Genomic DNA, 26,323 nt, shown 5'->3' on the forward strand with positions numbered 1-26,323 from the left:
AGTAATTTACTAAAATATGGTATCAACAGAATTTTATAAGGAGAGAGAATGTGAAATTGATAGTGGATCGGCCTTACCACAACGCTGAGATGAGAAGCGCAGGCAGAGAAGCGCAGGCGAGAAGCGCAGGCAGAGAAGCGCAAGCGAAGCAGCGCAGGCAGAGAAGCGCAAGCGAAGCAGCGCAGGCAAAGAAGAGAGCATCAGGTGACCTTGCCGGGAGTTATATCTCCTCGTTGACCGCAAAGCCCCTGGGAACGTAGCTGCTCTTCTCCTCTGGACAGGCACCCGGAACTTGAGCATCAGCAGTCAAACCCCCAGTGCATTGCATGATGTTATGATGTGGAATACCGATAATGAAAAATCATGAAACCATGACAAGCTCACAGACAGAAGCAAATAACAGGACACAATTAAGACATCTGGGGAAAAGAACATACAGGCAATACAGCATTGGTGTTGCTTTCACAGTATATATTCAGAGAAATAAACCTAACCTCAGTGTACTTACAGCAATAACTGCAAATGTTGTCATTGGAGAGCTGCCATAATAGACTCCAAAGATGTGTCAGCATTCAAATCTAACAAGCATGGAAAAGCCTAACCAGCAACAATGCTACCAAGAGCAAAGTGACCTGGTCTCACCCCCTGCTTGTCAGGACGGACTTGGTGTCTGCTAGGGGCTCACTGTGGGGAGAAATGTAAATTCCAGGAGAAGTGAAAATGCATCTGTAAGGCACATCCCATATCATGTTGTGTCCTGGGAACAAGCCTGAGAGGGACAGGAAGCCCCTGAACAGCTCAATAGGCCCAAGAGACCTGGTGAGTCCCAAGTAACTTACAGAAAAACTGTCAGGAAAAAAATGTGTGCACTGCCACATCCTATTAACTTGTTTTGTGTCTTTTATCATAACACAGCATTTTGTGTTTATTCTTTCATATAGCTTCTAAAAAGTGAAGAAGGCATGACAGCATTAGAGGTGTTCAGGGAGCAGCACACACATCTCTATCAAATTATGCAGTTCACTGCTTCCTCCACATTAAATATTAATAGAATAAATAATGTCATTCAACAAAGACTTGAGCTACCTTGTACTTGCTGAATTCATAGCAGACTTACACAACTCCTCATCTGTATATGAGCATGGAAAAAAATAAAAGGTACAAGACATTCAAAGTCAGGCTGGACAAGGCTCTGGGCAACCTGATCCAGCTTCAGATGTCACCCCTATTCATTGCAGGGGAGTTGAACTGATGGACTTTAAAGGCCTCTCCCAACTCAAACAATTCTATAGAACCCACGACTTGTTTAAAAGATTTAATATAGGATAGATATTTGCCTTTGGTGATCATGAAGTCTTGGGTGGATATTTAAGGGTGATCTATGTTTCATAGCATCTGCTTTATTATGATTTGTTAAACAGACTCAGATGGTGGCAAGCAGATTCTCTCTCAGAGCTGAAGACAAACAACTCAAAACCTCTTTGACCCTGGCATAGCCATAACGTTCACAAGAGTAACTGGAAATTGTCCTATTAAACCTTCAGTTTCACACCCACCTACCACTGACTGCCAAAAGGCAATCAGAGACAGTAATGTGTATTTAACAACTTAAAATCTAAGATAACTATATTAGGTTAAATCCTGTATTCACTACTCTTTACTATCCTTCCCCATACATGCATATTTAGGTAACAGACTTGCTTAAACATCTTTAAATAATTGAACACCTTAAACATTCAGGCAACTCTAATTCTATTTTAAAGCCAAAGATACATTTCCAGTCCTTCATAGAAAGTTGTTAGCTTGTTCTGCCTGTACCTGCACTACAGAAAGCCATAAGAACTTCACCAACCAAATTAGTGTTTCCTGCATAAGTAAAATGCCACAGGTTCTTACCTGTCACTCTCTTACTGAGGCTGTTCTGATGTAGCCAAATTTTCCTCTAAGTCAATGTCTACATCTACAGCCCACTTAACTCAGCTTGGGTTATTTGGGTTAAATTTCAGCTTAGCATGCCAAGATACAATGTAATGCTCAGGAAGCAATAGATTTCATGAGAACTGCACAAAGGATCTACTCTTCGGGTAACGCTGAGCAAGGGCTTCATCCATGAAATTGTAATTTCTGCTTGCAAAAAAATGTTCTCCTGAGCACCACAGTATAAATGCTGACCAATAACCACTAGATACAGACATATGGTAAACACGTGTGATAATAAATCTCTCTTAATATGATAAAGTACCAAGTTCAAAGACTAACTAAAACAGCCTGAAGAACTGCTCCTAAATACATATATGTATATATAAATTTGTCATAAGTCATTTCAGGTAATACATGCATAAATTCAAATGGCAGAATGACTAGAAATCATTGGATTTTGTGTTGAGGGACATGGGTTAGTGACTACTATTGGTGATAGGTAGATGGTTGAACTGGATGATCTTGAAGGTCTTTTCCAACCTTGCTGATTCTGTGATGCACTGTTTACAGAATGCACTTTGAGCAGTTAATTGAAATGAGATTTTTCTTTTTTCAGATGAAAGGGGCAAATGATCCTGAATCAGTCACCACGTTTGTGCTGGTTAATATGAGGTCCAAGTTAGCTACAGCATGTTCCTGACCAGTTGTGAGGGGGGAAAAAAAATAATGAAGGAAGTGAAATGGACATGAGATAGACTCGAAGAAGCATGGAACTCACTATGAAAGTGATGAAAGTCACTGTAGTATGGCTGGAAAAGATGAAGCACAGCAGGAAGGAAAGAAATAATCTAACTTTCATAATAAATCTGAAAGCACGTGTCCTCCATTAAGAGCATTCAACCAAAGAATCAAAGTATGGACTATGAACTCTAGTATCCAAAGAAAAATATCTATTTCAAGTTTTCAGTAACTATATAAATGTGAATTATTGTATCCGTTGTTGAATATAGATTTTCTGTATCTTCCAGTACCAAAACCTACCACAAATAGGAATAAGTCCAGTGGTTAACTAATTTAGATCACTGACACTTCAGTTTTCTACAGTCTATACATGACCTCAGACTTTCACTTAATCTCTCTGTACCTCAGCAAAAGAGAAAACTTCTATTTGAAGAACAAAGTGAAAGATGACAAGGCTTAAGAGTATAAGTTTCCTGAACACGATAAAAACGAGCATCACATGATTCATGTGAGCGAGGAGAATTGTTGATAGAAATCAGATGTCTGAGCAACAGTGTACAACCTCTCCAATTCCTGTCAAAGTCCAAGTGTTGACCCAAAACATATAATGAGCTAGAAATTCAGCCCATTTTTTGTGAATAGGACATATAAGTAATTTTTTTTAATAAAAAAAAGAGTGATAATGTGAAAAGCACTTTTAAATAGTTAAATACAGAAGTATCCTGATGCCTGATGAAATACACTTCTACCTAGTTAGCTGGCTTTTTTTCTTTTTCTTTTTCTTTTTCTTTTTCTTTTTCTTTTTTCTTTTTTTGGTAAGGCAACATGATAGATTATGTGTCAGTGACCACTGTGCAAAAAATGTCAAATCTGCGTTTGTCACCAGAAATGGCTATATTGATTTTATTGAGTGTTTCAAGAGCAATGTGCTCTATTTGAAAAATAACACTACTAAAAATTAACATAGTTTTCTCTATTCAAATGAAAATAAACAAAAAAAAATTAAAAATATGTAATGCCTTTTGCGACAAAATATTAACAGTTCATTTATGTTAAAACTCTATTATTTTGTATCCTGCAATGAAAGCCATATTGCAACATCCTAATTCATCATCTACTGGTCTCTCTGAACTGCTGGCTGCCTTTCCACATTGTTTTAATAACACAGACCAAATCAACTGGCAAAGTGATCCCTGGAGAAAAAAATGAAATCCGCACAGAATACTATTATCATTAGCTTTTCAAAGCACTAGCAGGGCATAAATGCAGATATTGGAGTTTTCTCTCTTTTGGTGAGGAAAGTCAACAGTATTCTCAGTTTAGCATAACTTTTCACCTGAGTCCTTACAGTGAAGCCAATTTTCAACCCACTGGCCAGTTCAGCACTGAAGTTACAAAATGATTTCAGCATTTGCTTTAATGCTTTCATTTAATAGGGATGTTACTACCGGATGGAAGTCCAGTATCAGTATTTCCTCAACAATACTGTGAATTTTTCCATTATCTCTATGCTATAGCAAAACATGAAGTTGTTCATCTCAGTCACAGTCTTCTACCACTAGCTATTGTTTTCATCAAATTGCACATGGTAATAGGATTATTTTAAGGAAAGAAGACTTCAGCAGAAAAAAATAGTGAATTAAAAGAAGCAGGTGTAATAACATAGCAAAAAAATGAAAAAGACAATATCTGAAAACATAGCTGCTAACTTCTTAGTGCAGGAGTCTGAGAGAATAACACTTCAACCTAAAAAAGTGACTGCTTTCCATAATAATCGACAGTGGAATGAACATTCTGCCATTTTTGGGGAGTAATAAGTAAGTCTTAAAGACATAAATACTTTGGTTTTCAGTGTTCATTTCAGAACTGACAGCTACTGAAAAAAAGGAAGAGGAATCATAAAGTTGCTAGTTGTGCATATACAGCTTTAAAGAACCAAAAATAAGTGATTCTCATTTCATTTATATTTATATATACATTTATAAATATAGACAAATTAATTTGTGAGGTTGAGGATTTCCAGAGCATAAAAGTAGTCTGGAGTTTCACAAGGAGAGGGTGGCATGATAAATATTTCCTGTAGAAGCACTTACCTGGAATTAAAAAGAAATGCTATCCCTTTGTTTTCTAATTTATTCCACCTTCCCCTTTTACTATAATTGCCTGATTTACCTTAGAAGCTCTGATAAGGGACTCCAGTTGTAATATCAGTCATACCTCCAAAAGTTTTATCTGTGCTCAGGAATTGGCCCAGTGAGTATTTTCTCTTGCCTAAAAAATAGAAAACAAAAAATTTTAAGTGGTGATTTCTGTTAAGGCACATAATTTTGGAGTAGAAATGTTTGAGAATTTTTCAAAAATTTTGCTTTACATATGTCCTGAAATGACTTTGGAAATGTGAGTACAATAGCTATCAATAACAATGCTGTTTTTTTCTAGATAGATTCTTCTGTAAAATTAATGCTTTACAGTGAAGACTGATATTTGAGTACAAGTGCAAGTAAGAGAAAAGAGAAACCACTAATATTAAGAACGAAGGTACACTTCGAAAGCCATTTGTTAATAACAAAGTGGTTCTTAACACAGAATTATAGGCTTAGGTTGGAAGGAACCCTAAAGACCATCCAGACCCAACCCCTGCAGTGGACAGGGCTGCCACCCATCAGATAAGGCTGCCCAGGGTCCCACCCAACCTGGCCTCGAGCATCTCCAGGAATGGGGCATCATAGCTTCTGGACAAAACATGTAATCAAGCAGTGAGCATCCTGCACATAGTAAAGAGCAACATGCAGAAATCTAATGTGAGTTCAAAGAGAAACTTGACAACTTAATCAAGGTTCACTGAATGAATACGAACTGATACTATTTCAAGAATTCATGGAGTTGCAAATGATCAAGGCCTTGGAGACTATCAGTCTGCCCTGGTATTTTCCTCTAAGTAACTGCTTTCAGTTATTGTCTTTTTTTTTTTTTTAGTCTTCCTTTTCTGTCTGCAAGCATATTTCCATTCTATCCACAAGCAGGCTCTCGTTCTGTAACTACAAAAAGCTACATTTAAAAAAAATTGCAATTTGCCTTTCCTAGAATATAGAATATAGAATATAGACTATGGACTATAGAATATAGAATATAGAAGGATGTGACCACTCAAGTAAGAATTTTAGGAAATTATTGCTAAAATAACTGCACCAATAAGCAGAATGGTGGACCTCAACTGCTGATAAGAAGTCCAAAGCATGTGTGAGGTACCACTCAGACACAGCCTGTTCATCCCAGCACTGACACCACCTGCAGCCCAGCTCCCCTTTTCCCAGCAGTAGCCAATATCATCTTGAAATAGGAAGGTCTGAAAAAGCCTTCAAGGCATAAAATAAATTCTTAATGATGTCACTCCCCTTAACAACTGCTGAAGGGTTAGATATTAGCTGAGTCAAGGTGGCACACACATCAGGATTGAAACAGCCATGATCTATTTGGAACAAATTTTAAGGAGCAAAAAGAGCTCTAAGAACTGTGGCAAGGGAAGCAAAACTCGTCTGATAGTTTAATTTGTGCTAGCAAATCAGATAGTACTTCTGTCTCATTTAAAGCTACTTCCAGAGAAGAAGAAAATCCACAGCTGTTACTGAAGTGATGCAGCAGTAACATCAGCTCTCTGTGGAAAACAGTTTTGTATTTGTCACAGTCTTATAAAAAGGTCAGCAGCTGAAAGCACATGTTATTTTTCACAGGCTTTCCTCAATAGCCAGGTGAGTAAACAAAATGAATGTGATTTCCTGCCTAGACAGCATCTGTTTCTTCATTTTGACCCTTTTCTTTTGCTTTCCCCTAAGCCCTTTGGCATCCAGGCTCTGAAGAGCTGCACATATCTTCCCCAGCCTGAGCACACAGGCTGGGGAAGATATGTGTTTTGCTATCTCATTATTTACCAAGTCTGACTCAACCCACCTGAAGCTCTCCAACTCTGGCTGTATGCTATGAAGGAACAAAGGCCTCCAGCATGCTGAGATTTCTGGAGATCAGAAAGTATACTCCACATATCTTCCTTTTTTCTTATCCCCACCCTTTTTTAAAAATAGCATCACAGATCTGATGCCGAGTGACAACTTTCAATGACTGTGTATCAGTGACAGCAACAAAAGGCTGCTTTAACTTCAAACTGTTCTGTGGATGAGCTTCCAGTCAAGCTGCCGAGGCACACTGGAGACCGAGCAGTGTCCATAGGATGCTGGGTGTGGTAAAACAAAACTCAAACTTCCTGATGGAAGAGCCCAGCAAGCTAAACCAAAGCAAAGAAGAGAGATCAGTCAGTATCCAGGGGTCACTAGCAATGGAGGGATGGGAGAGGTGCAGTCCTAAAACACCATATTCTTATCTGTAGTATTTTCTTTATTTTCTTAATTTGTGACCATTCCCCCCCCCCGTCCCCCCCTTTGGTTAGCCAAAACAACTATAGTGATTTTCTTAACCCCTAGAATATTTCTCTGTTTTAAAGAAGAGTGAGAACTAAGACAGAACCAGCTTAATTTATGACAGGGCTAGCATGAATTGAAGCCCATAATAGCTAAACTTGCAGACCTGTGTCCATACAGCATCATCAGGCCAAGAGAAGCAATGATTACACTGTTACTCTTACAGCTATCTTGCTTTCCATTCCCTCAAGTAAAGTTTATTTTTATCAAACTAACTAGCATCTAATTATACAGAATAATGTGGTTCTTCTCCACTCCTTATTGCTTTCTGAAGAAGAAACGAGAAAAATAGGATATTCAATCCCCATCCCAACCCACCCAGGAATTAAGAGTGCTTAGAGGGTCTGGCTAAAATGAGAGATGAACATGTTTGTTAGATGTAATAATGTATGCCCATATGGAAGGAATAGCTAAACTGTCCTTTCCTGTAAAAGAAACTGAACAGATTGCCCAGAAATAGGCAGCTCCCATTCCCTTTACAGAGAGAAGCAAATGCCATCCAGATGGAAATTATCAAATGGGTCTAACAGCTACATTTTATTCCCATGTTATCTTTGTTCTACTTATCACTCATTATACTAGGAAAATTATTTTCCCTATATCCCAAGTGCAGATAAGAATATTATTTATCATACGCTCATTCAAAATATTCTGTATTGAAGGGTTCCCTGATGAGATATTGATTTTTCCACACAAAAAGGAGAAGAGTGTCCTTCCCAATGGGAATATTCATTTAATATCTGTGGATTCCCATTAAGTCCTACATGTGAATGAGGACTATGCTGTTCCTGTGGCATAGCAGCCAACTCTCCAGCATCTTCCTAATGCCCAGTGTGACTAAATGTCTTTTTAGCACTCCTGTTATCTTGCCAAGTTTTACAAAAGTTCAACTGCTTTACAAAGCTAAACAATCCTGAGATTCTTCATTTACTTTTATTTATATTCTCCCATGGGTAAGTATTTCAATTGGAAACTTGCACTGAATAAAAGCATAATTTAAAAGTTGCCAAGAATCCACATCTTTGGCTGTACATGATTATATATGGGCATGTATAATCAAATTCAGTAAATTAGGGGATGTTTTCAAAGGTTTAGGAGGAGTTAGTTAGCAACTAAAATGTAAAGAACATTAGATCTCAATATCAAATTCCTTTTTACAACTGTGAAAAATCTCTATAACAATATGGCAAAAAGTCATATTTGTGTAAGCATATGCCCTCATAAATTTCTGATTATATTTGTGGATGCTTATTTCTAGTCTTATTGAGTGATATATGCTCTGGATATATACTTTATTCCAGCATGAATTGCTTTTAGCTTGAAAACCTACAGCAGCACAGGTACCTTCTTTTATGAGGATATAAATTTTAACAGCTGTGGCTGACTGACAGGATTAAATAAAGAACATCTAATCTATCTGGGCCATGTAACACTTTCTTTTATTTCACATTAATTATTGAACATGAGTTCAGCTTGTGTCACAGGCTATCAAGCAGGCCTACAATTTAAGCAATAAATTAGAAGTTGATTTTTTAATGGTGTGGTCCTAAACAGATAATACTGTGTTCAGCTGCAGCAGTCCCAAAATACCCAGGATCCTACATCTTTAGAAATCACAAGAACAATACTGAGAGGGTGAAAATGAACATGGCACCCGTACACCATCCAGGGCCTGGGTCTGTGTGATCGATGTTTTAATCTCTTTCAGAATATAGATGATGGATGGATGGGTGGGTGGATGTCAGCTTGCAATGGCACTGATGCATAGGGTTCCCAATGTAAAACACACAGATGGAATGCAGTTCTGATGATTCAAAGTACAGAATGGGAAGCAGATTCAGACTTACTATAGATTCAAATTTACTATATGACTTGATAATCAGTCCCAAACCAGTCATTTTGAAGCAGGAGGAAGCCCCTAACACTAACCAGACAGAAAATCCAGGAGAGATGTATTGCTACAACTTCTGAATAACTGAGAGCTCAAAGGTAGTAATTCATTTTATAGCATATAACATGATATTACAAATAAGTCTTACCGACAGGACAAGCTCTTCTGAGGGAAAAGCTAGCTTAGGAAATAAAACATGCATGCTTATAAATTCAAAGATATACTAATAATACTGCTAATATAATAACCTTGTTCACATACGATTGATTTACAATAGTTTTAACCTACTGTGGAAGTTACCCAGTACTACAGAAGAAAGAAAAGTACGTTTATTTCAAACAAGAAGAGTGCTTACTTTCATGCTAAAGTTTAGATTATGTTTTTTTTTTCCAAGGACTACTTTTAAATTGAGGCAGAGCTTTCTTCTCAAAATGGTTTATTAAACTGAAGGATGTGTCTTGACAATCACATTATTCTTTCTCCAGTTCAGTTTGCTCATGCACAGGGCTGCACTCATTCTTAGCGGACATGTCATCTCCTGGAGACTTGCAAGAGTCTGAGCAATTGCTTTTAATTTAGAAGCAGCAGAAACTATTTCTATCCTTTACGGTCTGTAAAGCTCCCAGGGAATGATTACCGTTAAGGATTTCTTTTAATATCACCTTACTTAGGACAAAGAAATTAAAGAGAAGAACACAAAAGAGGTCAGAAGCCCTCTAAAGGAAACATGTGCTTACGTGATTTCCCAGAAGAATGGCAGTGACTGCAGGTATGAATCCACTGAAGAAAACTCACCACAAGCCAGGCTGAATCCACACACTTGAATACACCATTTTATAAGCTGTTAAGCTCTTTTCCACATTGTTTTATTTTACACTGTTCAAGGGGATATGTAAGTAAAGACTAGTGCACAGCTCACAGATGAAGAAGAGTGAATTTATTCTATTTTTATGCAAAAACTCCTGAGTATTAGCACCAGATGTATGCTCAATGCCTCACTTGATGAATGTTGTCTCTGATTTCTTGCGGCCCCCAGAGAATTTACGTCAGGTCAATAAGGCTTCAGATTTACATACACCTTTTATTTCCTATTTAATATATTTATAAACTGTTACCTAAATGCCTTAAAGTGAATTCAAAAGAGTTGAAGAATATAAGTAAAGCTAAAACTATATAGATAAACCAAGGAATACATAGAAAAGTCCTCAGACAGAACATTAAAAAAAATAGATAGAACATCATAAGAAAGAGTGATAATGTCAGTTATCTCTCATGAGACAGCAGCTGTTTAGGACACAGGAGGAGGATAAGAATCACGTTCCCTTTCTTCTGCAGTAAAGACCTAACATTCAAGATCTCCCTTGTCTTAACTTTACAGTCGGAGAGCTGAAGGGTCAGCTCTAGAGTGCAGATTGTTGTGAGATGAACCCTGTCCTCTGGACCAAGTGCTGATTTCTCTTCAGGACTGTCAGAGGTTTCAAGAGATTAACTTTACACTTAGCGTAATGAATCCTACTTTCTAGATCCCAAATTAAGCAGAATTGAAGCTTAGTTATTAAAGAGATGATTACAAACTCCCTGCCTCCGAAACACATTTAACATTTGCTGCTGTGAAGGTTCACATCTGTGAGCTGTCCTAAACTGAGAACAGCTTTGTGCACCCCAAGGTAAGCTCCAAGCACATCCATAAATTACCAGTGTCCTCCAGCTACTGCCAAAGGCAGCCTGACTCCTAGATTTATTTTAAAGCCCCCTCACCAGAAGGGACTGCCTGCAGCCAGATGGAAACTAAGATGTGGCTGCTGAGAGATGAAGTCCTCAGCCTACAGATGGGAAAGCAGAGAGGTGGAACCCAGCAGATGGTGGGGGCAAGGCAGGGCACCAGTAGATGGCCACGTTCTCCCTTCCTAGCTGTGGCTCAGAGCAAGAAAGAATCACTCATAACTTTCAGCCTTAGAGCCACACTACAAAAAATGACAGTGTGCTCTAGGAGCTTCCCACTTAAAGAGCGCTTTGCCAGACAGCAATATGCTGAGATGCCACACCACTCAAAACTTCTCACTCTTGTCTAAAAGTAAGTAGTGTAAGTCCATCCAAGTGAACTTCAAGGAATCCGTTGCTGAAATTCCCATTTACTCTGCTCCATGTTCTCACATCATGACAGAACAGCTAACACTTTAATTTCTGATTAATTGTTCATTAAATATTCTTTGTACACCACCAAAGAATCTAACAAACTAACAAAAACAAAACCACATCCCACTCTTTCTATCCTTGATCCTTTGACCTCAGTGCCAGAGAAGCCGGGGTAACAGCTGGTCTGGGTCACCAGATTGAAACAGAGTTGCTGTAGCATGCCGTGAACCTGACCCATCATCTGTAAAAATATCCTCAAGCTTTTTACTACAATTCAGAAGGTTCAACAAGGGTGCAAGTCAGCCTTGTTTCCAGTACAGGAGCAAAAGTTCAAGATGTTATGCATATAAAAACAAGACAAAAAAAGTGTTAAAAATTTTTTACACAAACATTGATCTTTCTCTCTGCAGAACGTAACTTTTCCTGATTATTTTATATTACCATCACTTATGCCAATCCCCTGCATTTATACATATGTAAGGATACAAGTGTTCATAAATATTTCATCTTTATTTATGTGTAAAGGAACACACTGTCCCATGGTTCACCATTATACTGACTGGTAAGATCTGGGACACAGTCTGGGGAAAGAAAATATTCTCTTTATTCACAAGAAAAAGCTCTGCAAGAATGATAGACTTAAGTAAAGCTACCAGCTGGCTGGCCTGTTAAGAATACAATTGCACAAATAGATCTGTGAGTTTCTTGCTTTAATCAGGTCATATGAAAAAGGTCAGCACTGAAAAAACCTTCCATGCATTATCTGGTTTTGATAAGGGGCTTTATTATTTATCAGATTAAAGACTAAAGGAAAAGGTTGTTTCTAAGAAGATACTAGATAGCATTCTTACACATCTGAGTTGCCACTCAAAAATGTAATCATGATTTTTTAAGGACTGCAGAAAATACAATCATTGGCTACTCATTTTTATTCTGACCCATACCAATGTGAGTCCTGAGCAAGAGACTGAGTTACCATGGTCTGAGCCTCCAATTTCATCACCAGATCTTGTATATTCATAAGCAGAGAAAAGCATTAGATAGGAAGTGATAGGCTTCCATAAGAACCTCTTTCCCTTTTCTCCAGATGTTTTAACACCATGGGGACCTAGAGCTAATGGTGGCATCACTTCCACTGAACATACTAAGTTTTGCTCCCTTTTTTGCCTGAGCTGCACCACCATTTTATTTTCTAAGTTTACCTTTCATGTAGCATTAAAATACACTGTATGCACTATTTCAGGTTACTTCTTCCATATATTGCATGTATATTCTATTTCTAAATAACACTTCTTTAAAAAAAGAGAGAAAAGAGAAAACTTTAAAATTAAAATTAAAACTGCTAAAATAAGATATTTTGGCTTTAGTACTGATGAGTTCAAGCATGGAAAAAAGAACAGAGCAAAGATTACCTGAAAGTATTAACAAGAATGAATTTGATGTGAACTGTTGATCCTAGCAAACAGCTTTGTCACATTTCTAACAAGTTCTTTTTAACTGAAAGGGTCTTGATGGAAAACAGGCTCTGAGAGTGTGGGTTAGTAGGATGTATACTGATGTCCAGTTTCCCTCTAGGCGTGCTGATAAACCCATCAAGCTCAGATAATGCCATTTCACTTGAGCAGTCCTTGGATACCAAGCAACAGATAATTAACACAAATCAATTGTTCAGTTTTGTTCTTTAAGCATGCTGTTACCAACTCTCAAGTTAAAAAAAAAAAAGGAATAAGAGGAAATATTAATTGTTCTGTATGAATCACTTAGCAAGCTCAGACTCCCAAAGGGCTTCAGCTTCAGCTTGGCAGGACACCAGTACACAAACCATCTGTCCTGCCACTGTACGACTTGGAGCTGGTTTTTATAAATTACAGTGTTTAAAGAATTTGAAAGACCTTGTTGCTGATGTAAACCCTCATCTAATCTTGTACATCAATTAGCAGAAAATTATTTGGCATAATATGACTATCATTTCTCATTTGCCTATTCAGTGTTAAGATGAAATGGAGTAGGACAGAAGTTTCAAAAAGAAAGCCTTTAGATGATCTGTCTTTTCTAGGGCTGTTGTAGGTAACACTGTAAATGAACGCTGCTAAATCATTAACATTCCTCCACTGCGATATCTAAAATCTTGCATTTTTATTTAGCAGAAGTAAAAAACAATGGATAGAAAAGTTAGAACTGTGTTATCTGCACATCTTTAATTTTTTTTTATTGTTGTAGGAAGAATGTATTTCTTAAAGAATTGGGGGAAAAAAAAAAGGATTTTAATTAAAATCTATGGTTTGCAAAGCAAAGCTACAAAGTGCCAGCAAATAATCTATTTGCTTGAGGAATTTCTCAAGTCCACTAGATATTATGGAGCTCCTTGTTGTAATATGTCTGTGTCTGTTCCCACAACTAAAAACTTTGTGTGTCTGCAGACCTTGTTCAGGAAACAATTTCAACAGAAGGAAAAATGGGGCCAATTAACCGACTTAGTTGTAACACAAAGCATAATAGATAAGCCATAGTTATCTTTAGAAAGAGACTGGACTGAGAAAGGCTTCATTTCATGGTAAGATACTATGGTATTTATGAAAACAGGTTATCTTATCATCATACAATAATATTATTAATATCCTTATTATTAACACGCTTCATTATCATTTGTCCTCTAGCCGAGCTGAGCTACCAGTTCATGTAACTTACTGTCAGCAAGATGAAGCTCCAAAAAAGTTTTTGTTAAGTGCTGACCTTTAAAGCATCATTTTATCAATATGAAAGTGTCAAGTAATGTGTTTTTCTACATTGAAATATCCTAGTCTTAAATAAGACAACTCGTGGCAGGACATCAGATTTATCTTCAGAACTGCGGCCAGCATTAGAAAGAATAGGAAGACAGATGAGAGCAGAATTCCAGATGTTGGATATTCATAGGTGTCTCTGCTTAAACAGTGCTTTAAAACATCATTTTCAGAGTCTATTTCCCTTGACATGTGGTGTGTATTTTCTAAAGAGGTTTTGGATGAAGATCAATTCTGTTACTGCTGTAAGCAATTGCTCTGCTACATTACTGAGCAAATTAAGATGGGTTTCCCACCATGAGGAGTGAATATGTGCATTAATACTTCTTCAAAACCAGTCATTTTATTTCTGACTTTGGAGGAGCAGCAACAAAAAAGCAATAATGCATTATGAATCAATTGGGGGTAATCAATGAAGGCAGTGAAAAAGCACAGAACAGCGTCACAAATTAACGTGTGTTAAAAATGCCCTTTCCTAATAAAAGTGATTAAAAATAAAGATAGCTAGGAAATTTGAATACTTGAGTTTCCAAAAATATCAACCCTGGTTGGTAGGATCCCAACATAAATGGCACTTAAGTGTTTAGGGTGATTTGCAATAATGCTCTGTTAAATTTTCCAGACTCAAGTTATCTTGGCTCATATATGCCTCCTTCCTGCTCCCTCCCATTACCCCAGGTTCCATCAAAGGTTCACACAGACCAGACCACATCTATTTCTGAGTCAGGTTCACAAGGAAGCTCTACCACAGCTATGCTAGAGCAGCTGGCCTGGCACTGCCTTCACTTGTGTTTACTGCAGGTATAGGGGTTTGCCATCACAGCATCCACCCCAGGAGCTCTGTTATGGCACTCATCATATGACCGTATGACCCAAGCAGTCATCTAAACAAGCACTCTGAAACAATAAAGCCGCTAAAAAAATTAAACCGGAATTTGAATGAAGGGCTTAAAAGTAACAATTGAAGGATGGTGTTTTATGGATAGTACCATCTACAAGAACACACAGAGTATCCTGCTGTAAGTCAGCTTATTAAAAGAAAAAAGAAAAAAATCCCACGACTTTAAGGAACTACTAACAGCAAAACTACTGTCACATTTACATAAAGTAGGAATTTAGGAATTCCATGCCACAATATCTCCTTAAGTTCCTGTCACTCAAGCCAGATATTTTTTCAGAACTTGCCAATGCACTCTGAAGAAATAGGTTGTATATAAAAACAAAAGTGATTTAATAGATTGTTTCACAGTTAAAGGAGAAACAAATCATAGACAAGTGGTAAAGCAAAAATTGAGAAGCAGCATGGCTGTTGAAAACTCTGCTGGTTTCAGTTATCTCAAGTCTTCTAAGAAATGCTGATCTTAAAAATGATTAAAGCTGTTTCTCATGTAAATTTTCCAGACACCTCAAACATCTAGTAAAATATTTTTGGTTTAGAAAATAAGCAGTACTTTTTATACATACAAAGTAGTATTACAATGGGAATATCACATTGCTTTACCTTGTTTTATTTCTGAGGTTTTTATTCTTTCCCATGCAGCTGATTTCTTCCCACAGGATTTCAACCTTTATTACTTGCTGACAACATGTCTGACAAAGAGCTTTTTGCTGTGGTAGCTGAGGTTGAGCCATCTGTTTTTTCTCTAGAGAGCCATGCATTATTTGTAATGACATCTTTCGGTTTAATTCCCTGGGGAATAGCACTTGCATGCTGATTTCCTATTTGACCCCCAAATACATCATCCCATTTGGACAAGCAGTCCCTCCCCTGCATGGACCAGTCACGCTTCGAAAGCTCCAGTGCGTCCTTCATCTTCGGGAGTGGAGGCCAAGGTGTTTCCTCATGAGTCATGGACAGGTTGGGGTCAGTCCTTGAGTTTGTATTGGAGGAGACAAATGAAGGCATCTGAGGAGGAACAAAGAAAACATAATCTCGGACCTCCTAGTGTATTTCTGTATCCCATATGAAAACGTGTCACTCTGGACATTGTGGTTGATTTCAGTTGTAGCTTCCCATATAATTCTACAATAGGTCTATATCATTCTCTTCCCGTGATTTAATTAAAGGACACATGGTGTAAATGTATTAAAAAAATAAATCCAGGAATTATCAAAGATCAGGGTCATCAAAGAGCTGCTTGCATTCTGCTCTCCCTAATAATTTTCCTCTACAACAATATTTTCATCTATCCTTTTTATATATGACAGTGATAAAGAAGACCACTGGGAAATCAGTTTAAACTGTCGCATGTAGTCCTGGATAAAATAATTATGAGTTCTATATGTTACCAGAATTCTGAGTCAACATTTTTAATATAATAAACTTTTTAACTAAAGAGAGACATTAATGTCTTACTTGATTTTTTTTTTTTAACATAATAGTTGAAAAGTAGAAACTACATACTGCTTGTTTTATTTCTTTTATTTTAACAAGGAAAATTCAGTAGAGCAATATTTATAACTGCTCTAGCTAACTGGCTCCAGTAATTACTCAAATTTTGTTTCTGTATAATTATGGAGAGGTTATGTTGTCTTAGAGAGGGTGAAATCTCTTGCGTGTTCAGTTTAGCAGCAGCCTGTCACAAATGCAATTGCAATTGATCAACTTTGTTCTAAACAGGATTCCCGCAGTTAATGGAAATTACTGTAAGAGCTTCAGGGCATAGGAATAATTGGATCACTAAAAAAACAAAATGGAGGGAAAAAAAGGTAGGACAGAATCAACACAATAATCCTCTTTTTTTTTTTTTTAACATTGAACAACTTTCAGAGATAACTTCAGCAGAACATATACCATGATGAAAACAACTTTTAATCATTTTTATCAAACCATTTCTTAGGCAATAAGAAGATGCATAATGAAAAACGTTAAGAATTTGTTACCTTCAGCTTGTTTAAACTAACGATAAAATATGCATCTCTGGAAGAGACCATTCAAATATTTATAGCATCTGTAAAATGACTGTCAAGAACAATACATTTAACTAAAATAAAAACAATGAAATAAACTTTGCTGACCTGGCAGTTTCTCTGATGGTTTTGTCTTAGTTCCCGATGCAAGGCTATGATCCTCTCTGGACTTGTTAATTTTACAGAAGAACTGGTGTATATATTTGGAGTGATGTGAGAACTGTGGATGCCATCTGCCTCTTGCAGAAAGGTTGCAGGTACTGACCCTGACATTCTGCTCACCCTGACTGAAGCCTCATGATTCTCCGACTGTCCACTGGCCTCTGAAATGTCTGTGGAAGAAGGCAGCATCTGCAAGACAAAATGTCTAATTTTAAAGATTTCACAATTTATCCTCTTGAAGGATTTAAACTTTTAAAGCATGTTTCTTTCACACATATTCTCTTACTTAGTGACAAACCCAAGCTTGTCTACTTAAGAATGCTCAAGGAAGTTAAGTTTAATGGATTTTAAAAGTTCAGTTGCACAAACTCTTTGGCACATCCTCTTATTCCATATTTAAATCAACTTAATTGATTTTACTGTACAACAATAAAACTGACGTCACATTAAGACAGAAATGTGGCTTGATTAATAATGTACTTTTTCATAATAGTTGCCAACAGGAAGAGAAGATTTCACTGCAAATAAATGACTATCACAAAGAAGTAGAATTTTGTTTTAAGTACAAATTTATTAATGAAACAAGATTAATGATACATTCTTTTCCTTATAGTTGCAAAGAAAATGAATTTACAATTTTTAACTATATTTTCAGCCTTTAGGTTTTTGCTTGTTTGAATTACTTCCAAAATTAATGCATTTGATTTCAAGTTATCACCTCATTGTCATTAATTTTCCTGCAAAAACTCCAGAAATGCAAATATTATAAATGTTCCAAATCAGGAATTGTTATTTAAGATAAAACGTACTTTAGTTAAATAAATATATTGCTTTTTCTCTCTATGCCTTTAATAAGCATTAACTACATCACTTGTATCCATTCAAAAACAAACAAACAAAAACAAAACAAAACAAAAAAAAAACAAGAGGATCTGAGGTGTTATAATGATGTAAACTTGTTTTGAAGTGATCCCCCAAATGTGATTATTATTTATTGGCAAGCAGATCCACCAAAACAAAATGCTGTGACAAAGTAAAGGAGAATATACAACGTGTGAATTGCTGCCAGTGCCAAGGAAAGAAGTTTCACCATCTTGCAGAAGTGATAACCATGGAGATTTACGTGTAATATGCAACTTGCAAGCAGCTCGAGAGCTCCAATACCAGGATCAGAGCACACAGATGCTAGTGGTGATGTATTGTGCTATAGCCTTGGAGGTGACCGTAAATCCCTACAGGATAGAAGCTAGCCTGACCTGAAAAAGCTCCTCACTTTTCTGTTTACCCTGTTGCCCTGTTTACAAAACAACACTTTTGGCTCTTAGGCTCCCTAGAGTACGTGTCTTGTGTCTCCTAAATACACCAATGCACTGGTAACCTGAATTGTGCCTGTCCATCTCTGGATCCGGTGTGCTGCAGGACAGAATCTTCCCCAGGACACACCACATAAGAGAGCGTGAATGACAAACATAATTGATGGACACTGACTTTGATCCCATTGAACCTTACATTCTTGCCTCCTCATCATAAGAGGGGGGAACCAACACTGAATTCTGGCCATCGATCCCATTAAAGCACCAAATGCAATTCGTTTTGCCAGCTGAGATGACAGCTACTCCTTGACAGCAGCCACCACCTGTCTCTTTTACTTCAGGCTGAGCAGCAGGTGAGGCACAGAACAACAACATCAAGGAACTGAAAGACCACTCACACGGACCAACTTTGCTGCTCCTCCCTAGAGGACTTGCTTTTTCTCTATGCTGATTATACAGACAGTCTGTGATCTGGATAGTGTTTATTTAGGCAGGGTGGCATGAACACCCAATGAAATCATAGCATCAATGCCACAGATCAGTTGGAAAGCAAAAGCTATACATTTGGATGTTCTCCTGTAAACACTGAAGCCAAAGGAATCTCCAGAAGTCCTTGGCTTCTAACCAAAGTTATGAAGGCAGTGATTGTCACCAGCACTCACAAAAAGTGCTGGCTGGCTGAAAGTAGTGGAGGGGTTACAAAAGGCAGCCCTGACATGTTCTGAGGCATGAAGAGATTGGATCTAAAATTATTTGATGATAATTTCCTCACTACAGGAAGCACAGTTAGAGGCATCCCTAGTGATAGATGAGACTCAGCAGGAGCAGCACAAGTTATGGAGTCCAACGACCCGTGCAAAGGCAAATCACTGTCCTCCTCAGTAGGCAGGATTGCTGCTAAAGCTACCAGGAAAAAAACAACTCTATCAAAGCTGTGACAGTCATATATTCCATTGCTAGTAAAAAATAATCTTTTTCAAGTCTCTTTCTTTTATTTCCCTCAAATATTCAACTCATAAACTCCTTTGAGTTCCAGGATTATTGAATTCTGCTGTAGCCGATGTATCAAGAATCAGCAGAAATGTGGGTTATGAGTTAATGCAAACCCTGATGAGTGGAACTGCTGCCACACTGACAAAGCGTTCACAGAAAGGTCTGTATATGAAAGCTGGTATGATTCTCTCAAAAAGTTTCATCTTTAGCATTTCATAAGGCTTTGTGAAACACTAAAAATTACGTTTTCTCTAGCTCTACGGATGTAGCCAAACACTATATTTATGAACACAAAAATTTCAGATTTTTATCTCAATGTCTATGTATGAATTTCTTTTATTAGATAATTATCACACTTAGCTTATTAACAGTATTAATTCTATTTTACTTTGATAATTTTTTGCTTTCCTTTAGTGTTTCCACAAATTATCCCAGCTGGGAAAAAATGGAAGTGTTGTGATATTCCCCCAAGCTTGGCAGAATGCAACTTTACACTTCAAGTCCTTGAAAGGATCACTTTTTAAACAACAACAACAACAAAAAAAACCCTACCCTTTCTCATATTACAAACAGAAAAAGATACTGGTGTCATTAATAGAATAAAGTTTGAGTTACTGGGATAATTATTGAATAGCTTTATCAGTTATTTCACTGGAAATGACAGGTTGCCCTTAACAATTTTAAATCCATATCTTATATCCTTCATTGTTTTAAAATATTTTTGAGGGTCAAAAATAACATCCCTCTGCAATGGATTCCACCCTTCTTTAACAAAATGACTAAGTAACAACCACCATCGTGGTTCTTCCATCTGCTTGGAATTCCAATCTTGGCCCCCAAAAGATTGAAACCTCAGAGTCCTTCACTTCAAGTGTGGGACTTAGCTAGCCAAACTCTTTCTGACTCTTGCTACAACAGAGAAAGTCACTTTTTAGACTTTTCTTACCACATCTAAGCAGATAAAATGGGCAGGGTATCTGTTTGTCAGTACCTCTTTCTTTTCACTAGCTATGGACAGAAGCAGAGTAACTTCTACAGATGTAGCTGCCTGAACTATAGGCATCAAACATGAATTGTATCTCATCCTAGGTGTCAGAAAACCTTCTGATCTCAACACTAATGTACAAATCGTTTTATGGAAAGTGTAAGAGTATATTATTGTAGGCCTGTTTCCTTCAAATATGATTCACAGGAAAGTGATAAGTGCCTTCTTGCAAAGAAGTGCACAGAGAGAACATACATATATAAATCTGTATATATAAATAAAAAACATTGTTCTGCTGAAAAGTACCTCTGAAGAAATCCCCTGATTGAAAGGATGATTAGGCTACACTGTTTTGCACATTTATTTCTATTCTGCAAAATACATAATTCACTGCATTGGACACATTCTCTGCCTGGAGCTTTCCATGTACGAGGTTTAAGATGACTCCATGAAAGGCAATAAAAAGCACTACCATTTCTCATTATATTCATTGCACAAATCACCTCTTGGATCTGAGAAAAGGGGGCAAATAGCCACAATGGCTTCAGATCCACTATGGAAAGAGAATACAAAATACATTATCAAGTCAAAGGCTTCCTGTGCAAGAGAAATTGAAGTGATTGAGTACAGCAGCATTATCCATTACAACCATTAGTCATCTGAATGGAGGCTGTTGACGTAAAATCAGGACTGGCTGGCTGAGACATTTGTGGGAAAGAATTGAACACACTCCTGTTTCTCCACACACACCCTAAAAGAGAGAAAAAATGCCTGAAAATACTGCACAACTGCACAGTCTGGGGTGAGCTCATGTGAAGGGCAAGCCAAGCTCTCTTTTTCCGCTGTGTGGTTCTCCAGCACACCAAAAGCAGCATGGAGACAGCCTCATGCATGAGACTGTAAAATGTGTCAAATCTGTTTCTTAAAGTGCAAGTAGACAAATTCAGAAGAAAAGTGGCGGCTCCTATTTCACATTTCCTAGTTATTAGCTATCTGAAACATCTTCTCTTCCTTTCCACTGTTACCAATTCAAGCACATCAGCTATTGAAGACTCCAGTCCTAGTCTTTTCTGTTACCTGTCCAGTAAGTACAAATATATATTATCAGCTGATGAAGCTGCTCTATGTGCTTTCCACTGGAAAGGGCAAAGAAATAATAACTGTTAATAATGTCCATTAATTAATCCTACTTCAGCAAAAAAAGTAAGACAACAAATCCTTTCCAATTGAAAAAAATGAACATTTAAAAGAAGATCATGAAAGTGGGATGTGACAAAAGGATGAAAATGGAGGTTGTTCATATATTTTGTCTGATGTTGGGCCTATGAGCCCCAGCCATGGCACTTTGCTGAGGGCAAATGCACCTACTAGAGGTTGCTTTTGCCCCTGGCATGCGTCACATCTTTACAGACCACTTTTTAACTTCCAAACACAAATTACAAAGTTCAAATTATTTCTGTTGTCCAAATTTATTATCACTCTATGACAAGAGGCTCCAGAGATTTCTCCATTTAGGCATTTTAAAATGAGAGTGTATCTCAAAGTCTAGAAATCGCTGAAGTTTACTTCTTAGTGCCTCCTAAAGTCTTGGAATAGATTGTTATTCCTTTGTCCTCCCAGGAAGCCATATATTTTTTCAAAATTGAAAGATAGGCATGATTAAGCTTTTTTTTCAAAACCCTGCACACAGTCTTTGCTTTCACTACACTTACAGTTACGTTTTCTCTGCATGAAAATGAATTTAAATAAAACCTTAAGTATAATTACATATGCTTATTATGATACACTAAAACAAAACTAATTTTACTAAATTACTAAATTAAATTGCAAATGAAAGAATTTCATGGTATACAGTTCTACGGTGAGAAAGTCTAATTTAAAGTCTAGTTCTCCTTATAAGGACTTTCAAAATATGTTAGGAAAAGGAAAATTGACTTCTTTTTCTAAATAACTTATTCAAAGTTGTTTTGTTTGTTTGTTTGTTTTCTGCATGTTGTTTTTTTTTTTAAAGGATGACTGAAACATTATATACAAGAACAAGGCATACGAAATGATTCAAGAAAATTTTAGTTCTCACTCAAAAATATTTGATTGTAACATTGGGCTGTGAAAATAATTGAGGATGTCAATTCTCAGAATGAGTGCTGCTCTGCTGTACCAAACTCATTTGAAATTTCCAGTAAAATGGAGTCAGTGGGACAACAGTGATTTACAGTGACTGAGGACACAGCCTCCAATGCTGTGAGGTATATATCTAAAGATGTCTGGTTTTGCATGGCACTGCCTTAGTGTTTTAGTATTAGAGATAGGTATTTGAAATAAAAGTACTTCTGGCAAACAGAAGAGAATGCCCAATCATATGCTGTATCCTGAATAAGAAAAGGAATAAATACACTTTTTTCTTTAGTCTTAAGTGACGTGTTGACTTTCATATGTCCTCTACTGATGCCGCACCATCCTCACACACAACTAGGACAGACTGATCCTATCTTCATGTGTTTACACATTTGGTTATAAAAAATAATAATTTTAGAAGAAAATTTGTTTGAGAAGCAGGCACATAATTTTTTACTTAACCATGCAAGACCTGGCACTGAACTGAATGCGGTCCATCAAAGGGCTCTGGGATCAGCCCTTAGAATCATGAATGGGCTGGGTTGAAAAAGACCACAATGATCACCTAGTTTCAACCTCCCTATATGCCCCTGCTATGTGCAGGGTCACCAACCACCAGACCTGGCTGCCAAGAGCCACATCCAGCCTGGCCTTGAATGCCTCCAGGCATGGGGCATCCACAACCTCCTTGGGCAACCTGTTCCAGTGTGTCACCTCTCTCTGTGTGAAAAACTTCCTCCTAATATCTAACCTAAACCTCCCGTCTCAGTTTAAAACCATTCCCCCTTATCCTATCACTATCCACCTTCGAAAACAGTCATTCTCCTTCCTGTTCATATGCTCCCTAAGTACTGGAAGCCCACAATGAGGTCTTCCCGGAGCCTTCTCTTCTCCAAGCTAAACAATCCCAGTTCCCTCAACTTTCCCTCGCAGGAGAGGTGCTCCAGCCCTCTGATCATCTTAGTGGCCCTCCTCTGGACCCACTCCAAGAGCTCCACGTCCTTCCTGTACTGGGGACCCCAGGCCTGGACTCCAGATGGGGCCTCACAAGAGCCAAGTAGAGGAGGACAATCACTTCTCTCTCCCTGCTGGCCACCTTCATGCATCCTTGCAAACTTTCAGTTGAAATCCATTGTTAAGCTAAAGTAAGCAAGTCTGACGCCAATGTGTAACAGACTTCCGTTTGTCACTGGATCCAGAATTGAATAAAGCCAAGTGCAAATCCGTATGTCAAGAAGGAAAAAAAATACATCTGCAAAATTTTCTCTGGAAGCATTCAAGTGTTAGGAAAGATTTAGAAGTTAAAATCTCAGGGGAGGACAAAGAATGAACTTTCAAAGGAGTTTTATGTCAGTAAAAAACTGGGAATCTTAGATGTGATTAGCAGAGAATAAGAGTTGAGATGAAAAACATAATTCTTAAAGATGAAAGTTCGGTTCAGTTTAATACATATCTGCAGAAGTCAGCACAGAACTGTGAATATGAAACATTCCCTTCTCTTTGTGATTGCAACTACTTATATATATATTAAACTTGTAGAAGGGTCAATTGGATATTTTCTCACTACAATGTTTTCCATAGGAAAGCTTATTCGTGAAAATCTTTTTTTTTTCATGGGAGCACAAAAATCTGCCTTGGCAGGAAGGTTTTCCTCTCTTACACAGGGAATTACTTTCCACAGCCAGCTGAAACATCTGGACTCAGAATGGTCTGAAGCTTAGCATCATGTGGCTCAGCAAGAGCCAGGCTGTCTTTAGCAAGATTCAGAAAGCAGGTATGAATCCCCATGTCCCCAAGACCTGGTGGAACCTCTGGCCAACACAGTGCTGGATACCATGTGAAGAGATTTGTGCTCTGCTTGGTGAATAGCTAAATGTCTGCTGAAGCAAGCAATTGAATTTGGAGCTCCTACTTCCCAAATTAACTCAGTAGCCATCCAGATAATGATTCAGTTTAATGCTATCCTGTTAAGAGCTGTTTAGTTTTGTGACAATTAGGCATTCAGGGAGACAGTAAGTGTCCCTTACTATATGCTCATTTATCACAACAGTGTTTGAGAAAACATCTGAAGGTAGTGAAGTATTGTCTACCTTTCTGACAGAAGAGTTACTAACTCTGCCACACAAAACACTCATTCTTAGTGTGAGCTTAGGTAAGACAGTGTTGGGACGTGTCTTGAAACACTTGCAGAAACATAGCTATATCCAAAATCTAGTCCCATCCAGACTGTTTTGTTTTTTTTTTCTTTTCTTTTGATTTCTTCTTCAATGATGCATCTCAGATTTCTCAGGAAGAAAATGCAAAAATACTATTAAAATTCAAATTGTATCAGTTATCTTGCATTATCCACCAGGTCAGTTATTTCATCAAAGTATTAGCTAAAAGTTTTTTTGCATGGAGCACAGACATATCTGGTGATAAGCTCCAGAATATGTAAACCTTGACTAAAATTGCAGTAAAACAACCCAGTCTGCTTCTTGGTCTGAAGCAATAGTAAGCCCAGAGATATTTTATAACTGTTCACTGAATCTCACTAAACACTCCACAAAAAATCACTGACAAAATATTAACGGAAACCAGAGGATCCTGCAAGGATGTGTAGATGCTTACCTCTTGATTACATGTTGTTGTAAAAGTGGCTGTGTACTCTGCAAGGGCAATGTCGTTCACCAAGCTCCTCACCTCTTCATCAAACATGGAGTTGTTAAATCCTTGACGGTGAAACTCGCCATGCATTCTGATAATGAAGCTGTTCCTTTCCTGGCATTTTCTGGTCAAGCAAGCCAACTTAGCCTATGCAGCATAAACACATAAACAGTGATCTCATTCCCTGTTCAGACTGCAAAATTATATTCTGTGTCTGATGAAATTCCACACATTTTGACCCAAAACTGTATACTGTAGTCCTATACTTTTTGGCCTTTCAGGTGCTTCTGCATCCTGCAACAGCAATATGTACATACAGATAAACTGCAAAGAGGCAGGCACTTCTCTATCTGTGAAAACTCACTTTTGCAAGCTATAATAACAGCCAACCCTCACCTAAACCACTGGAGCAAACAGCCAAGATAGGAGGAACTGCAGAAAGCAGGTGCAAAGAGAGAAACTACGAGATGCTAAAAACAAGAGCAAGCCTGTAAACACAGGCATATCCCTTTGCATCAGCCTGCATCAGCCTTCAAAAACATATATTACCTTTAGAGGAGCTAGTGTCAACATTACTTCAGACTTTCTCTTCTGGAGTTCTTTCGTCTGAAAGGTTGAAAAACATACCATATTAATATTTTCAATAGTCACTTAAAAATATTGCAGTAGTTTTTGGATATTTGTTTTAGACTCGACTTCTGAAGCATATACTTCACATAACTGCATGACCTTGTATCACAAACACCCTGCAGTAACGTAAGGAGTTGTTTGTACATTGATAAGACCTAGCATTGATGTTGGACTCATGTATTACCAAGTGCTTTCGGATGCTTTTAAATGGAACCCTATATCATCAAAGCCACATCACATTAAAGACTTGATATCATTCATTATGCATTCATACTCCCATTTGATCTGTGAATCCTCCAAAATACTCTCTTGGGAAAAAGTTTTCCCCTTTCTTATTTATGTTGTAGAGTGCAAGAAACACAGGGAGATTTCCAGCACATTCATTCCATGGCAGGCTTTCAAAAGTAAACATCAACAATTTTCTGCTTTGAAATGATGGATACATTTCCCCTAGCATGAGGTGAGGCAGATGACCTGATTTGTATTTCATGATAAAAATGCTTACTATTCACAAGAAACCTGCTTTCTGATAATATAAAAAAATGTGTTATATTCTGTCAGGTAAAATCTCCTTCTACTATAAATGAATACAGTATTATTTGGAGGAAAAAAAAAAAAGTACAGAT

General features: G+C 37.5%; 1 protein-coding gene across 2 annotated transcripts; it reads right to left on the bottom strand.

Moving 5' to 3' along the window:
• Positions 1 to 4,814: 4,814 nt before the first annotated feature.
• C4H4orf50 (chromosome 4 C4orf50 homolog) lies at positions 4,815 to 26,281 on the bottom strand. Of its 2 annotated transcripts, XR_002114547.2 has the most exons (5): positions 25,617 to 26,281; positions 25,032 to 25,214; positions 16,962 to 17,204; positions 15,445 to 15,849; positions 4,815 to 4,932 (listed from the first exon to the last, which is right to left on the bottom strand). XR_002114547.2 is itself a non-coding variant. In XM_019614966.2 (4 exons), exons 1-4 carry the CDS (start codon positions 25,695 to 25,697, stop codon positions 15,505 to 15,507), a joined length of 852 nt encoding a protein of 283 aa, XP_019470511.1. In that variant the 5' UTR covers positions 25,698 to 26,281; the 3' UTR covers positions 12,877 to 15,504. The 2 variants fall into 2 exon arrangements, 1 of the variants encoding a protein (XP_019470511.1); XM_019614966.2 differs by lacking the exon at positions 4,815 to 4,932 and having other exon boundaries at positions 12,877 to 15,849.
• Between the last annotated feature and the right edge of the window lie 42 nt (positions 26,282 to 26,323).

This window comes from Meleagris gallopavo, chromosome 4 (assembly GCF_000146605.3).
Source record: "Meleagris gallopavo isolate NT-WF06-2002-E0010 breed Aviagen turkey brand Nicholas breeding stock chromosome 4, Turkey_5.1, whole genome shotgun sequence".
Taxonomy (NCBI): Eukaryota; Metazoa; Chordata; class Aves; order Galliformes; family Phasianidae; genus Meleagris; species Meleagris gallopavo.

Excerpts from the sequence above, each read along its gene's own strand:
- C4H4orf50 (XM_019614966.2), bottom strand. The coding sequence starts at position 25,697 with ATGGTATGTTTTTCAACCTTTCAGACGAAAGAACTCCAGAAGAGAAAG. Across the intron at positions 25,215-25,616 it reads TGACACTAGCTCCTCTAAAG|GCTAAGTTGGCTTGCTTGAC; the intron begins GTAATATATGTT and ends TATGCTGCATAG. Across the intron at positions 17,205-25,031 it reads CAACAACATGTAATCAAGAG|ATGCTGCCTTCTTCCACAGA; the intron begins GTAAGCATCTAC and ends TTTGTCTTGCAG.